General features: G+C 36.5%; 2 protein-coding genes across 2 annotated transcripts in view; one reads left to right on the top strand and one right to left on the bottom strand.

Moving 5' to 3' along the window:
* Window positions 1-3306: 3306 nt before the first annotated feature.
* On the top strand, window positions 3307-7893 carry LOC140229294 (uncharacterized). The gene is made up of 4 exons (XM_072309569.1): window positions 3307-3522; window positions 3934-4068; window positions 4841-4935; window positions 7183-7893. The coding sequence occupies exons 1-4, from the start codon at window positions 3351-3353 to the stop codon at window positions 7483-7485; spliced, it is 705 nt and encodes a 234-aa protein (XP_072165670.1). The 5' UTR covers window positions 3307-3350; the 3' UTR covers window positions 7486-7893.
* Window positions 7894-9080: 1187 nt separating this feature from the next.
* Window positions 9081-13656, bottom strand: part of LOC140228677 (gelsolin-like protein 2) — a 55280-nt gene continuing 50704 nt past the window's right edge. Inside the window, exon 11 of the mRNA XM_072308940.1 lies at window positions 9081-11959. Within this exon, the coding sequence (XP_072165041.1) occupies window positions 11867-11959 (93 nt within the window). The 3' untranslated portion in view covers window positions 9081-11866. The remainder of the gene's footprint in view (window positions 11960-13656) is intronic.

The following is a 13656-nucleotide window of genomic DNA, read 5'->3' as shown; positions in this document are numbered from 1 at the left end:
GAAGAAGATGAAGGAGGAGACGTGAAGGGTTGAAGTTGTTGGTGATGATGATGTGGATGATGATGATAGCTCGAGAAATAAAAGGGAGAAAAATGACGGCGCCATCTCTCGACATTTTTTTATAAAGCTAGTCTCGTCTCACTGATTATCCCTTTGCACGTTTGCAAAACTTGAAAGTTGGACAATCCAATCCTATATAATCGCAAAAGGAACACAGCAAAACCGCATTGCCCTTTCTTAATGATCAAATTAAATAATTATAATGTTATTGCTCGGGACGATTATACAGATAGATCCCTAATGCACTCTTTCAATCATTAGACGTTCATCACAAATCAAGCTACAATCGAATGCACCCTGAATTATACTGACTGTGCTGGAATGTCAAATGCAAGATCGGCAAACGAAGAAGTATTTTACGGGCGTGGACCAAGACAAGAGATCAGTAATTTCATGATTGAAAGTATAACGATCGTATCACGCGCATCTTTATGTCAGATCACAGAAATGGCAGCAAAATCAACAATAACACGGATTTGTTTATAGTTATACTGTATTATGTAGTACATGTATATAGAAAGTTTTCTTTCTATACGATGACATGAAATATTTTACGTGTGCCTCACGCATCGATAGTTAAAGGTACTTTTTACCATTGAAAGCAGAGATTCAAAAAAATGTTCGCGTTTTCACATTGATGCATATGATGTGTAGGTCAGTTGTATCACAAAATATTCCACCAAATAAAAAATTGGAAATAAAGTCTAAGATATAAGAAGATATAACTATTTTTCTCAATAAACCAAAACTGTAAAATGGACGGTTTATTCTAGAAACAATTTTATTATAACTATTGTTCACACTTTGTATATTTAACAATAAACTTAACATTGATCATACTGATCATAATTTTAGCAGTGGTTGCTTCTATCCCTAACTCACATTTTAGAACTATTTTTGAAGCGCATAAAGCTGGGTTTTTGTTTTATCTGCAAATGGTAAATAATGCCCTTAATGGTAATAAATATTCCTCTGGCGGAAGTGTGTGATCAAGGGACATCGAGAAAGATCTATTGCAAACGGGAATTCCCTGTATTGACTAATAATCGATGTCAAACGTCGTTCGGGCAGTGTGGTAGAGAACTTTCGATTTGCTTCTCCTCGGCCCATGTCTCTACTGGGAACCACAAGTCATGTTTCCTGTCAGCGTGTCGACGTGCGTGAACATCCATCGCTGTTCAGAGGTCACGGGATCTTCGTTAAAGGAAACCCAAACCCAAAGACATGAAAAAGAAATGTGGATTGAGTGAAAGCAGCAACAAATAGTAAGGACACATCATAGAAAGTTTGAGGAAAATCGGACAATCGATGCAAAAGTTATGAATGTTTAAAAGTTTTGGTGTTGGAACCGCTGGATAAGGAGACTACTAGGGTTTATGACGTCGTAATGCGAGTGGACAACAATGTAAAGAAGAATTCCACAAAAATTCATTTTGAAAGAAAATTATGCATTCCATCAACTTGTTTGTGACATATGTTAAGAGTAATATAATTCCTCCTGATTTCTGAAAGAGTTTAGTCAAGTGCTCTTTCATTAAGCTACAGAAAAGTGAAAGTATGTTTACTTTTCTTCATATTGTCTTTACATTGTTGTCTACATAATCATGTCATACACTGGAGTAGTCACCTTATCCAGTCATTACAACACCAAAACTTTAAAAATTCATAACTTTTGCATCGATTATCCGATTTTCCTCAGACTTTCACTGATGTGTTCTAATAATGTTCCTGCTTTCATTCAATCCACATTGCTCTTTGGGTTTTGATTTCATTTAATCTTGACAAAGACAATCGCACGTTTGTTGCTTTATCTCAATTCCAGTTCAACCAACTTTTAAAGAGACAATCAAAATTATATCGTAGTCGTAAAACATGGCTTCAGGAAAAGGGTTATACTTCGCTCTCTCTCTAAATTCCTTTGACTGAGATGAGGGACAAATCCAAAATTAGACTGAAAATCTCAATGTAATAGATTTAGAAATCAATCTATTTTCTCAGTCTAATTTGGGATTTGTCCCTAACCACAGAATCTTATAGATTTATTCAATTCCAATCTAAGGAATTTAGAGAGTCAGCTGAATCATCTCAAATTCTAGAGGTTTTTTTTTTCTTTTTTTTTGTTGATCCATCACGTTAATTCTATACAACATTTTTATTTCATTTCAGCACGATGGTAAAGGGAACCTGTTCAGCCAATGGCTGTTTTTGCAAGTTTGTGCATGCATAGAACTTACGTATTTTTTCCGTATATTTCATATATTTGGCCTTATCATATAACGCAGCACAATAAATGCAATGTTTACCAAAAAAAAAAAACACAAACAAACAAACTTAGGTTTGAAGCAGTATTGCTGCGAGCTGTTATCTGACAATGTAGATACATCGAGTTCAGATATGCTAATTATTTGCTTGTTTGTTTATTTGTTTGTTTGTTGGATCGAATTTAAAAGTTTCGCGTTATCCTTTTCCATTAAATTTCTGAAATTAAATTTCACGACTTTCTAAATTTGTGGTCCTTTTTTTTTTATGGGATCATCGAAATGCTGTTTGTTTGAATTATAATCCGCTTGTGTCTTTATGACATTGCGTTTGTGTGTGGTGTAAAATGATGTGTACTGCGTGTTTTGCGATATTACAGGTACCTGGGTATGTGTATTATGGTAGTTGTGTATGTGTTTGTGCGTTGGTATGTGCGTTGGTATATGCTAATACTTGTTAGAGATTTCATGAAAGCATTTTCCTTCATTCAAATCGATTAAAGTGCCAGTATAACTATAACTATATGAAAGTACGCGTTGTATTATTTATCGTTGAAAAAAGAGACTAATGGCTTAGTGGTTTTAGCCGAGTTTCTCCTTTAATAGTTTTTGTTTTTAATGAGTATTGTATGATAAAGTAGAGCATTTTGAGCCTTGGTTGGTTCGGAACTTTCACTTTAGAAATCCACAAATGGTAGTCAGCTGATTTCATAGGATACGGTGGCTGGACCGGGATTCCCTTATTCGAAACCTAACCACCACCGCACGTTTGGAATCGGAACTGCCAGGATATATAAGTACAGCTCAGGATTCCTTTTTTCTTCACTCTTCCTCGTTGGGCACATCCAAAATTATCTTATCCCTGTAAATTAGCAGAGCTCTAAGAAACATACAACAGCACACTTCACCATCAGAGCGCTCAGAAAGAGAACTGCCACCCAGCGACCGGCGTCACCGTTTACTTACCCTGTGCTGTTCTGGATCTACTCACATATAGTCAGCTATTAACTATTATTATATTCTACTGTTACCATGACGACGGCCGGTGCATCACAAGTTCGTGCCATCTTCAACCTGTACGAGACGACAACCCCTGCCCCCGGCTTCGACTCGTTTCTCGATGGGGTCAAACACACCTTTGCCTTCGTCGAAAAAGAGCCAAGCTTTGTCGTCGGCCAATTCCACAAAAATCTGGACGATGGTGGTAAGACTTTTGTGTTCGCTTTTTTCTCTTAAGGTCTCTGTCCTTTCGTGACGTTGCTTCAAGTGTATTAAATGACACCGAAGGCTAAATGTCTAATATTCGCCTACATGTGGGCCAGCATATTGCAATTTAATATTTAATCGAATTTGTACTAGACCAGTTGTGCAGTAAAAGTTGTAATCTTAATCTCTCTGCTAATGAAAGGGCTAGTTACTCTACCATCTAAGAACGCGCGATGGAGAATCCATAGGTAAAGCTGAATGCATTTACAATATATTTTCATCTCTTCGTGACGCAGTACAAGATTGGTCCTTTTCTTTAAAGTCTGTGAAACCTTTCATATATTGAAACAAATTTGCATCCACTTTGATGAGTTATTTTCTTGTATGTTGCGTCATTTTCGCGTCGTAGGACATTTCAAGTACGCGCACTTCGCCAACTTCAAGGACGGGAGTTTCACCGGTTTCTCGCCCAACCCTTCCCCAGAGTGGCTGGCTGCAATCAAAGAAGGCCACGGCGAGTGGGGGCACCAAGTGCGACATCCGGGTAAGATTGTTAAAGTGATGATATAGTTTTGGTTGAGCCTGGGATTGGGGTTTTAACTTTTTGCGAGACAATCAGAAACCACTATAATGAAATATTAAAAAGTATATATTTCTAAGACGAATTCAAAGTTTATTAGATGAAAACTGGTTGTGAATTGGCTTAGATATCCAAAAGCAAAGCAAAACAAAGTGGTCCTAATACAAGATGGGACCTACCTTTTATTAGGAACTCTTTGTTTTTTGATATCTCAGCCATTTCTATACCAACTTTCATCAAATAAGATTTGAATTCCTCTTAGAAGTTTTAAGCTCTTTAATATTTCATTTAAGTGGCTTCTGATTATCTCACTAAAAGTTAAAACGTCAACATCAGTCTCAACCAAAACTATACCATCCCTCTAAGACTCTGGCTAGTTAACAGCTTCGTCTTCCCAGTAGGCATTGAACCATCTTCTTGAAGAGGAATTCCAGTCCATCTACAGATAAGTCTGATAAGACAGAGTCAAATCTTGCGAGTACAGAAGTGAAAACTTGATCAAAGTCGGATAAAAATTAGGGAAGTTATGAAATTGTGAAGTATCGCTAATTTTTGCAGGACAATTCTCGTTCAGCAGTACTCAGTTGATACGAATATTATGAGGCAACTGGTGATGTCATCACTTCACAATTTTTCGTTTATCATTTAAGCCTACAAAAAATAATGCCGAAAATTCATTGTTTCAGTTATTAAAGTATATATACAACATACAACTTACCATTCTTACTCCATAAAGGTGGATACGAAGAAATCACCACCTGGTCTGGTCAGCCATGGTGTCCGAAGACTCAAGCCGCGGAAAACAGTATCTTCCTTCTGGCGGCTTTCAAGGTGAGTGTTACGATCGCATGCACTCGTGGCCATTATATAGTCACCTCGTTTCGTGTAGGCCTGTGCTAAATTCGCATAGTTCAAGTTTACTTCTAAATCAAACAAACAAAACGATGTTAAAGTTTCATACAGACAGCACATCTAAACTCTTAAAATAAGCTCACAATGGAAGGACTGCCAGGGATGACGTCATCGTCACGCCAATTTCTTTGCATATATATACGTGAAGACTCAAACCACTGTCTTGTCTGGAAAAAAGAAACCTGTGAAATTTTAGCATTCACTTTACTTAATGACACAGAAGTCCTTCTAGATCTAGATGAAACTTGATACCATTCCGTTCGTCTGATTTGAATGACTCTGCCTTTGACAACCTGAGTATGGAGTGGAATCACGCTTTTGGCGTAGGCTGTTGGGTCTTAATTGCCTGGAGTGAACTTGTGAAGTTTATATCGTGAATAGTGTCTGGTGTATGTCTAAGTATTTCATTTCATTTCATTCATTCATTTTTTCCTTTTCAAAAAAAAAAAAAAGAGAAAAGAATATAAATGTACAAAACATATCATGCAAAAAGCATTGTACATAAGTATTCTACATAATATAAGCACACAATAAATTGTGAAGCCTAGATGCATGGTATTTGCTAAATAACGTTGAAAATGTAAAACAAAATAATCGTGGGGAAGCAAAAAGCAGAGCAGAGCTTTTGCTGTGCAATTCATTCAAAGTCCTTATTAATGAGGTACAGATATATGTTGTATACAGGCAGAGACCCGTCATGTAAAGTGACAGGAAGCGTTGAAAAGCATACATTTTGATAATTACATCCTAACGAGCAAATATGATTTAAGATCGAAATTGAGTATGATATTTTCCGAGGACGTTAATTAAAGAATTTGCAATGGCAGGCTGCATTCATTTGGTTATGCACCTTCTAGTTTATGTTATTTTTACGGAGGAAAAATGATCTGTTGAGACGAACATAAAAGATAAAAAGGAAAAAGAGAACAATCACAAAGTTGATGCCATGTGTTCAAAACAGAAAGTAATGACGGCAGGGCCTGAAAATTATGTGTAGCTGTGTCAGTGAGGTGGAGGAAGTATGTAACAATTATCACTTTTAAGAAAACAATGAAGCGTCCAAAGTGAGAGTAGTGACAGGAAATCATTATCAGAGAGTCGCTTGAAGGATTTACTATGCGAAAGAAAATTATTTCACAACCACGATGAACATCGTCTGTTGAGAATGAGAAGGGCGTTAAGTGGTCTTGAACGCTATGGCCCGAATTCACGAAGGTGGTACAAATGAAACCATGGTTTAAACCATGGACAAAAACCATGGAGCGCCAAGTGTCGCATGGAATATTTCGTTACGAAATCAGCCATTTCATCGATGAAATGATTATTTTGTAACGAAATGACAACATTTTATAACTAAATGAGCATTTCGTCCACGAAATGATAATTTCGTTAACGAAACGGTCGTTTTGTCGACAAAATGACCAATTTCGTAACGAAATATTCCATGCGACATTTGGCGCTCCATGGTTTTTGTCCATGGTTTATACCATAGTTTCATTTGTACCACCTTCGTGAATTCGGGCCTATGGGTTAAAGGGGATGGCTAGTAACTGATCAGTGGGAGTCGTTGGGAATGCTGGGGGATGATTGTTCCAAGCCTTGTGGGATTCATTTAAGAGTACATTATATATCTATTGTTGTGTGAAAATTATTTGCTTCAGAATGGTCTCATATTCAAGTAATGTGCAGTTCAGTGTTTCCAGGTTAGCATGCCTGTACAGTCAGGTGACGGGACGCCCTTCTCATTCTCAGCCGACGATAAAGTATGACGAAGAAACCATTTTGATATAACGAGCATTGTTTGTCAGAAAACAGTCCGCATCAAACAGAACGAAGGCAGCCCTTGTGATGATGAGAACTTTTAAGTTAAAGATTTAAAATGTAAAAAATCAAACCTCATGTTTTAATTCCTACCAAAAAGTGTCGTATAGGCCTATGTCTAATCATGGAGCTACGTACATTTTTTTTTTTGTGTGTGTGTGTAGCTCCATGATAATGTACCAGGACAGTAATCAGTCTGCAAAGTCCGTTAAGATCATAAATCAAGACTGCTCTGCGACCTAAGCCCTCTGTTTTCTTTGATTTTAATTCTTATCGGTTTCTTCACTTGTTATTTTTGTTTTTGTTTTTAATTTTGTTTTTGTCTTTGTTTTGTTTTTTTCTCAGGACGTACCCGAGGATTTCGAAAAGGAGTGGAAATCGATGTCCGGCATGAACGTTGTGGCCGAGTCCCTTCCGGCCACCGTGTCCCTCAACGAGGCGGGTCTGTTTCGGAAGCTGGGCGGCAAAACGCCCTTGAACTACATCCTCCGCGTGGAACTGCTTCCGGGGTCACCCGGAGCAGACGACGGTGTGAGCGATGTTCTCGGTTCGCTGGAAGGCATCAGGAGCACTTTGTCCCAGAGCGGGTCGCCGCTCGTAGACATCGGCGCGTATAAAATCATTGTCGTCACCAAGCCCCAACAGTGAGACGACGACGACGACGACGACGACGAAAACGATGATGAAGAAATTAATCAAACATCTGCAAGAACTCTATACCATAATCATTGCATCTACAGGACAGGCAATACGCCTGCCAAATGACTGTAGGAGATTATGATTGATAGGATTGAGCAGCAGCATTCTGGAATACTTCCGGTACCTAGGCTACATCCCAGCACATTGTATTTTTTTTTTTTCCTCGTCAAGAGTGTTAACACATGAATCAATGTATGGCCCACTATTCAATGAGATTGTGGTGGTTTCAGTGACAAAATCAAAGGTGGTATTTGATTCGCAAAACCATCTTTCGTTAACTCCACATTTATGTTATCACATTGACTCTACTCACTCCCGACCAAGTAATGTGCACTATTTGTTTTATAAAATTGTGATATTTTTTTTTTTTTTTTTTAATAAAAAGTTTCGTGGCAGCCATTTTCGCAAGATATACTAGGGCAGCGATTCATGAAACTTGTCAGTGACTGAAAACTACATGTATTTTAAGCTTCTGAAATCCTTGCATCTTATTGGTTGAGAGCAATAATGTCCGTGAAAATATATGACAAAACACTTGATGAAAATAAATGCCCGCACGCAGCACAAGCCCCAAGCTAACTGAACACTGTGCATTTAAAACACAGCGCAGACGAGTAAGCCTACTGGTAGCTGTTTTAGATACCGGTCATCCAAACTACCGCCTGGTGGAAAAATTTGAGCGTTTGCGCAAAATAAGACTGGTCACGTGATTGCTCTCCGCCAATCATCTTTTATTATCACCATTTATCTATTTTTTTTTTCTTTTTTTGTCATAAAGAACGTTCAACTCCGTTGAACATCGAAGAGATGGAAAACAAGGTGCAGGTGTCAATTGGTCTGGCCTCCCTACTGGCATATGTAAATAATGATTCATCGGGCAATTAGCCATCTGCGTCTGATTATTACGGTCTCATTAAATTTATTTCTTTCTATTAATGACTGGTATTGTCTTCAAGACACCTTCATTAACACAACGATCATAAAATATATATGTGTATAATATATATATATATATATATATATATATATATATATATATATATATACATATATACAGAGTTGTATATATATATATATACATATATATGCCTGTGGTAAAACCAGGAATATTCGCATGCATTTTAATTTCATGAATTTCGCCAGAGCCAAGAATCACACAATTGAAATGCATGTGCAAGTTCCTGTCTACCCTATATGCATTGAACGCCATAGGCAATATGTGAAAATTATATGCTACAAAAATATCTTGCTATGTTGTGTGTACATATATATATATATATATATATATATATATATATATATATATATATATATATATATATATACACACTCACATATGTATAAAGCTTGTATAATCATTATATATATATATATATATATATATATATATATATATATATATATATACATATATATATATATACATATTTATGTATATACATAAAAATAAGAGATGGCACAAACACGATACCATGACAATATCAAAACAATTTTGCACTTCATAACAACAAAAATCAAAAAACCATACAGCAACAAGACAGTGCTCTCATTCATATGTTCATGTGATGTAGTTTTATTCCTCTTATCTATCATGTGACAAGATTTAATTCTTTCCTTAATTGATGAACATTATTGTGAGGCTTGGTTGCATCTCAGAAACCTTAAATGACATGGATCATTATCACAGAGACAGTTAACTGTTATTGCCAACGTCACACCACACTCATGACTATGCCCTGCCTATGGAAGATGTGTTTATCCACCATTCAAAGTTGCATAGTCCTCCTTCACCACACCCTCCCACTGCTGTATAGGCACCGGAGAATTAACAATGAATAAGAAGGTTTGTTCCTTTGGGTGTGTCTTTCCCCGTACTGTTGCTAGGCAACAGTCTTTCTTGAATCCATCCCCACAAGTGGCTTCCCCGCGAAACGATAATTTTCTGATCTAACCACTCAAAATCAAAACAGTTTGCAATGTCTTTGCTTCATTGTCACTGCAGAGAAGCATCAAGCTAGGAGGCAATTTTGTCATGGTGATTATATCGCAGCTGCTGTACATAGAAGCCCTAGGGAGGTCTTAACTTTGCGACTCCCATGGCCCTCTAAACAACCCTTCTCTTTCTATTTTGCAATAGACTGATTAAGGCAGTACACAAAACATTTATACAATGTCATGTTGTTCTTTTTTTTCCTTCTCTATACCCAATGTCACTACTATCTCCTCCCTATGATACATATCTATGCTGCTGACAGCAGACACAGATCATAATTTATCATATACTTTACTATCTTTTTTTAATCAACTATAACTTTGACTATGTCGAAGAATGTCAATACAAATTCTAACAACTATAAGCAGGACACACTGTAGTATGTATTACATTTTCATGTAAGGAAACTCCATGGACATGATAGCAATGGGCAACTGCTTTACAGGTACACAGTTGCAAGAAAATTTGCAATGTGCTCACAAAAAAAAATACAAGAAAAAAAAAACGACTATCCAATATTCTAATTGAAAGACGTTGTTGAAACACTCGATAAATAGAGAGCATGATCGTAAGAGGACAGCAGACAGTTAATGAAGTTTGATCTGGTTTCCTTCTTTTTTTTTTTTTTGCTTGTCTTTTTCTTGTATTGGGCTGAGTAGTCTATGAGACTTCACAGCTTACAAAAGTGACCACACAATAATATAAACACTGTGTACCAAGAGAGAACTACAATCTACACTGTAATCTTTAAAACAAATGGAATGGCAAAGCATAATTGCAGATTGATGGATTTTTTTTTTTTTGGTAATGTGTGGACAAAGTGCTTTTAGAACTTTTGTAATTGTTTGAATAATTGTGAGTAAAAAGGAACATGGAATGAAAGATGAAAGTGTGGGGAATTACTGGTAAAGGTAAATGCATAAACTAGATATGAAGTTATCAAGAATGCAATTAGTTATCCATGGATCACACTCTGAACATGAGCACATATTTCTTTCTTTTTTTTCACATCAAGTGATGGCACATTTCATCGTAACACAAAGGACATATAATCTGCATATCACTAAAATGTATCACTTTTCTTGGAATTGTGCACAACCCTGTTTACACCTGTGTACTTCGGAATTTCAGGACAGTTTACTATGTTTCTTAGAATATGGCCCAGATACACACTGGCAGCTTCCAATCATAAACAATGCCCTCTTCAAATAATGAAGTATTATCTTATTTGATTAGCATATTACAGACCAAGACCTACCGATTCACAGTAACGCCACTGTAAGAAAAATATGATAAACACTTCATAAAAATGCATGCAGATATATAGATATTTACATCACAAAAGAAATCATAAGTACAACAACTCATTGCAGAGTGTACATCTACAGTAAAATTGTGATAAAAATCACAGAAATAGAGACAGGATATGCACAAAATGAAAATAAATCACACAGATACTGCAACAAAATATAATAGACTCCATCTTTGATTATTACCAGAATATCTAATAAAAGTTACACACAGAAAAAAGAATCATCTTATCTCAATGTAAATAGGTATGATCAAATCAAAATTCAAAGAATGCTAGAAGACTTGAAATCAAGCAATTTCTATTCTTATTTGGTACAGCAATATTTGAATTTTCATCCAGGCTTTATTACATGCTATTCACAATCATGACAATGCTGCAAGCTGTCTGTGTAGTTGTTTACAATAAGGAACAGGTTTGAAGTTTTGATTTACATTTTGCACCACGTATCTTTTTTTTTTTTTTTCTCCCTCTTTTATTATTGATGAACTCACTGACTTGAAAGCACATGAAGTTGCAAAAAAAAAATGACTAAAAAAAATCATATTTCCATAAATTCAATACAATTTGGTCATAAAATGCACTGACAATGCTTCACACCTTGAAGACTCTGTGCTTTGGCGAAATCCTGTCAAAATATCACAGGCTTTCTGGGGGCAAATTCAGATGTTTCACTCTTGGCTCTATACATAGCAATTAATTTCTCTCTTTCAATTACCACATTTGAAAAAAAAAAATCATATCTGTTCTGGTTTAGGAAGAAAGGCAGGTATTCATATTGCATGAATGCATGCAAATGAACAAAAAAAAAAAATGAAACAACTTAGAGTAATGGAACAATTCATTCATTTGTGAATTTGCTGAAGCAAAATTGGCCTTAAGGCCTACATGCGAGACTTCAGCAAATTTAATCAATGGCATCTTGACCTCCATTTCTGCCGAGTGCTTGATGATATTTTCCGTGAAGCTTTCCAAATCATTCCCATGTGAGCCCAGCAAAAAAGTGATACCGAGACTGGATTGCGAGACTACTTGAGGCGGGAGTAGAAATCCTTACTCTTGGAGCCTTCCTTCAGACACGTGATGTTGGCCTTTTTGTGGCGCGTGTTCATCAGATATTGCTGCGCAAGGGAGACGATCGTAAACACAAGACAGTCACACATTAACTGCCGGCTATACATTACATTGTATCGATCTCAGACTGACAAATCTGACTCAGAGTCAGAGTGAATACAATTTATTTTGTGGGCAAGTGTCAGAGTCATGATATATTTTGCAAAGCCTCTTGGGATGAATTGAATGCTTGCAACGCCACATTTACACCATGTTCTTGGCGTCCCTGGCAGTCACGCTTCAGGTCACCATGAAGAACGGGATGGACGTGAGACAACATAAGGGGGGGGGGGATGGGACGGGCAAACATGACAGAGCCCGTGATTGCCACTGATGCCAGGTTAGATTTTTAAACTGTCGAAAAAAATTGTCATGGCAGTCACGGTGCTAATGAGAAGCCTAGTAGGCCATAATAAAATGGGATGAGCTCAACAAAACGTGACAACATGTTTGTAAAAAGGCAGATCTGAAGATTTTTATGAACCACTGATTCAAACCTCATACAGCTTTGAATTACACCGAGGCAGTATATTTTCACGATCCTCTCCAATCTGTTTTCAATTTCTCCTCCATTTACACTTCTCATAATTTTTCCCCTAAAAAATTCTTTGAATAAGTTTTGTACTACTGTATATGCCATATATCTAGCGAGTCTAATTTTTTAGTGAATCATGACTTCCTGACAATTTCAAAAGTGGTTAAATTTGTGATGGAGGACAGTAATTAATGGAGAAATGCATTTGTTCTAAAAAAAGGGGGGGGGGTTGAATCAACCCCCCTCGACATTTTTCACGACTATTCCGCCGCGTGAAATTTTTTGACTGCGCCGTTTGCTGACATTTTACTTTCAAGTCTCGCACATCTTTTGACACTATTTTCGTGAAAATCACGCATACCATTACGATGCTGCAAGACCTTTTATACATGCCTGTCAAACCGAAAATGGTTCAAAAACATGATTTTTGTGTATAGAGTCTATGCAAATGGAGTTTTCTCACCTTATTCATAAAGATATGATTATTTTCACTTTCATACGCTGAAATCAATTAATTTTAGCATATTTATGCATGAAACAGTTTCTGTCATAAATACTGCGAAAAAAAAATTATAAAAAAGGTCAAAAAAAATGATAAAAAAGGTCGAAAAACAAGGAAATACATAAGAAATTCATAAAACAAGAAAATACATTAATTAATTTTGATACCAGATTTTTTTTTTTTCGAGTACATTGTTAGGAATGCTATAAAGAATGTTATCACCAAAAAATTAGGATTCTAGGAGCTTTACTTTCTGGTTCAGAGCAAAATGTATGATTTTATGCATACACTAGCATAATTAATATAATGAAAATTTCAATTTCTTTTTGTACAGTTTGGTAGATTACGCCACAGGTAATGCATGTGCCAATTTTCATCATGATGGCGATTGTGCGATCAACGGCTGAGGTGGGGGGGGGGGGTTGAATCAACCCTTCCCCAGCCACAGAACACCCCAAAAAGCCCGGCCTGGTTAGGGTTAATATGTTAGCTTGTTTTTAATTCACAATTATCACAGGACTGCAAAATTCGCAAAAATAAAAACTGCACAAAATATATAGTGTACACAGTATTTCATTTTTGTGAACAATCTGTAAAGGTGCTCAGGTGTAATTGAAGGTATCATTTTGGAGATTTTGAAGACTTTCAAAGTGTCGAGTTGATATCAA

The sequence above is a fragment of the Diadema setosum genome, chromosome 5 (assembly GCF_964275005.1).
Source record: "Diadema setosum chromosome 5, eeDiaSeto1, whole genome shotgun sequence".
In the NCBI taxonomy this organism is placed as follows: Eukaryota; Metazoa; Echinodermata; class Echinoidea; order Diadematoida; family Diadematidae; genus Diadema; species Diadema setosum.
The sequence above is the reverse complement of the archived record's forward strand: the minus strand, read 5'-3'. Positions and strand labels throughout refer to the sequence as shown.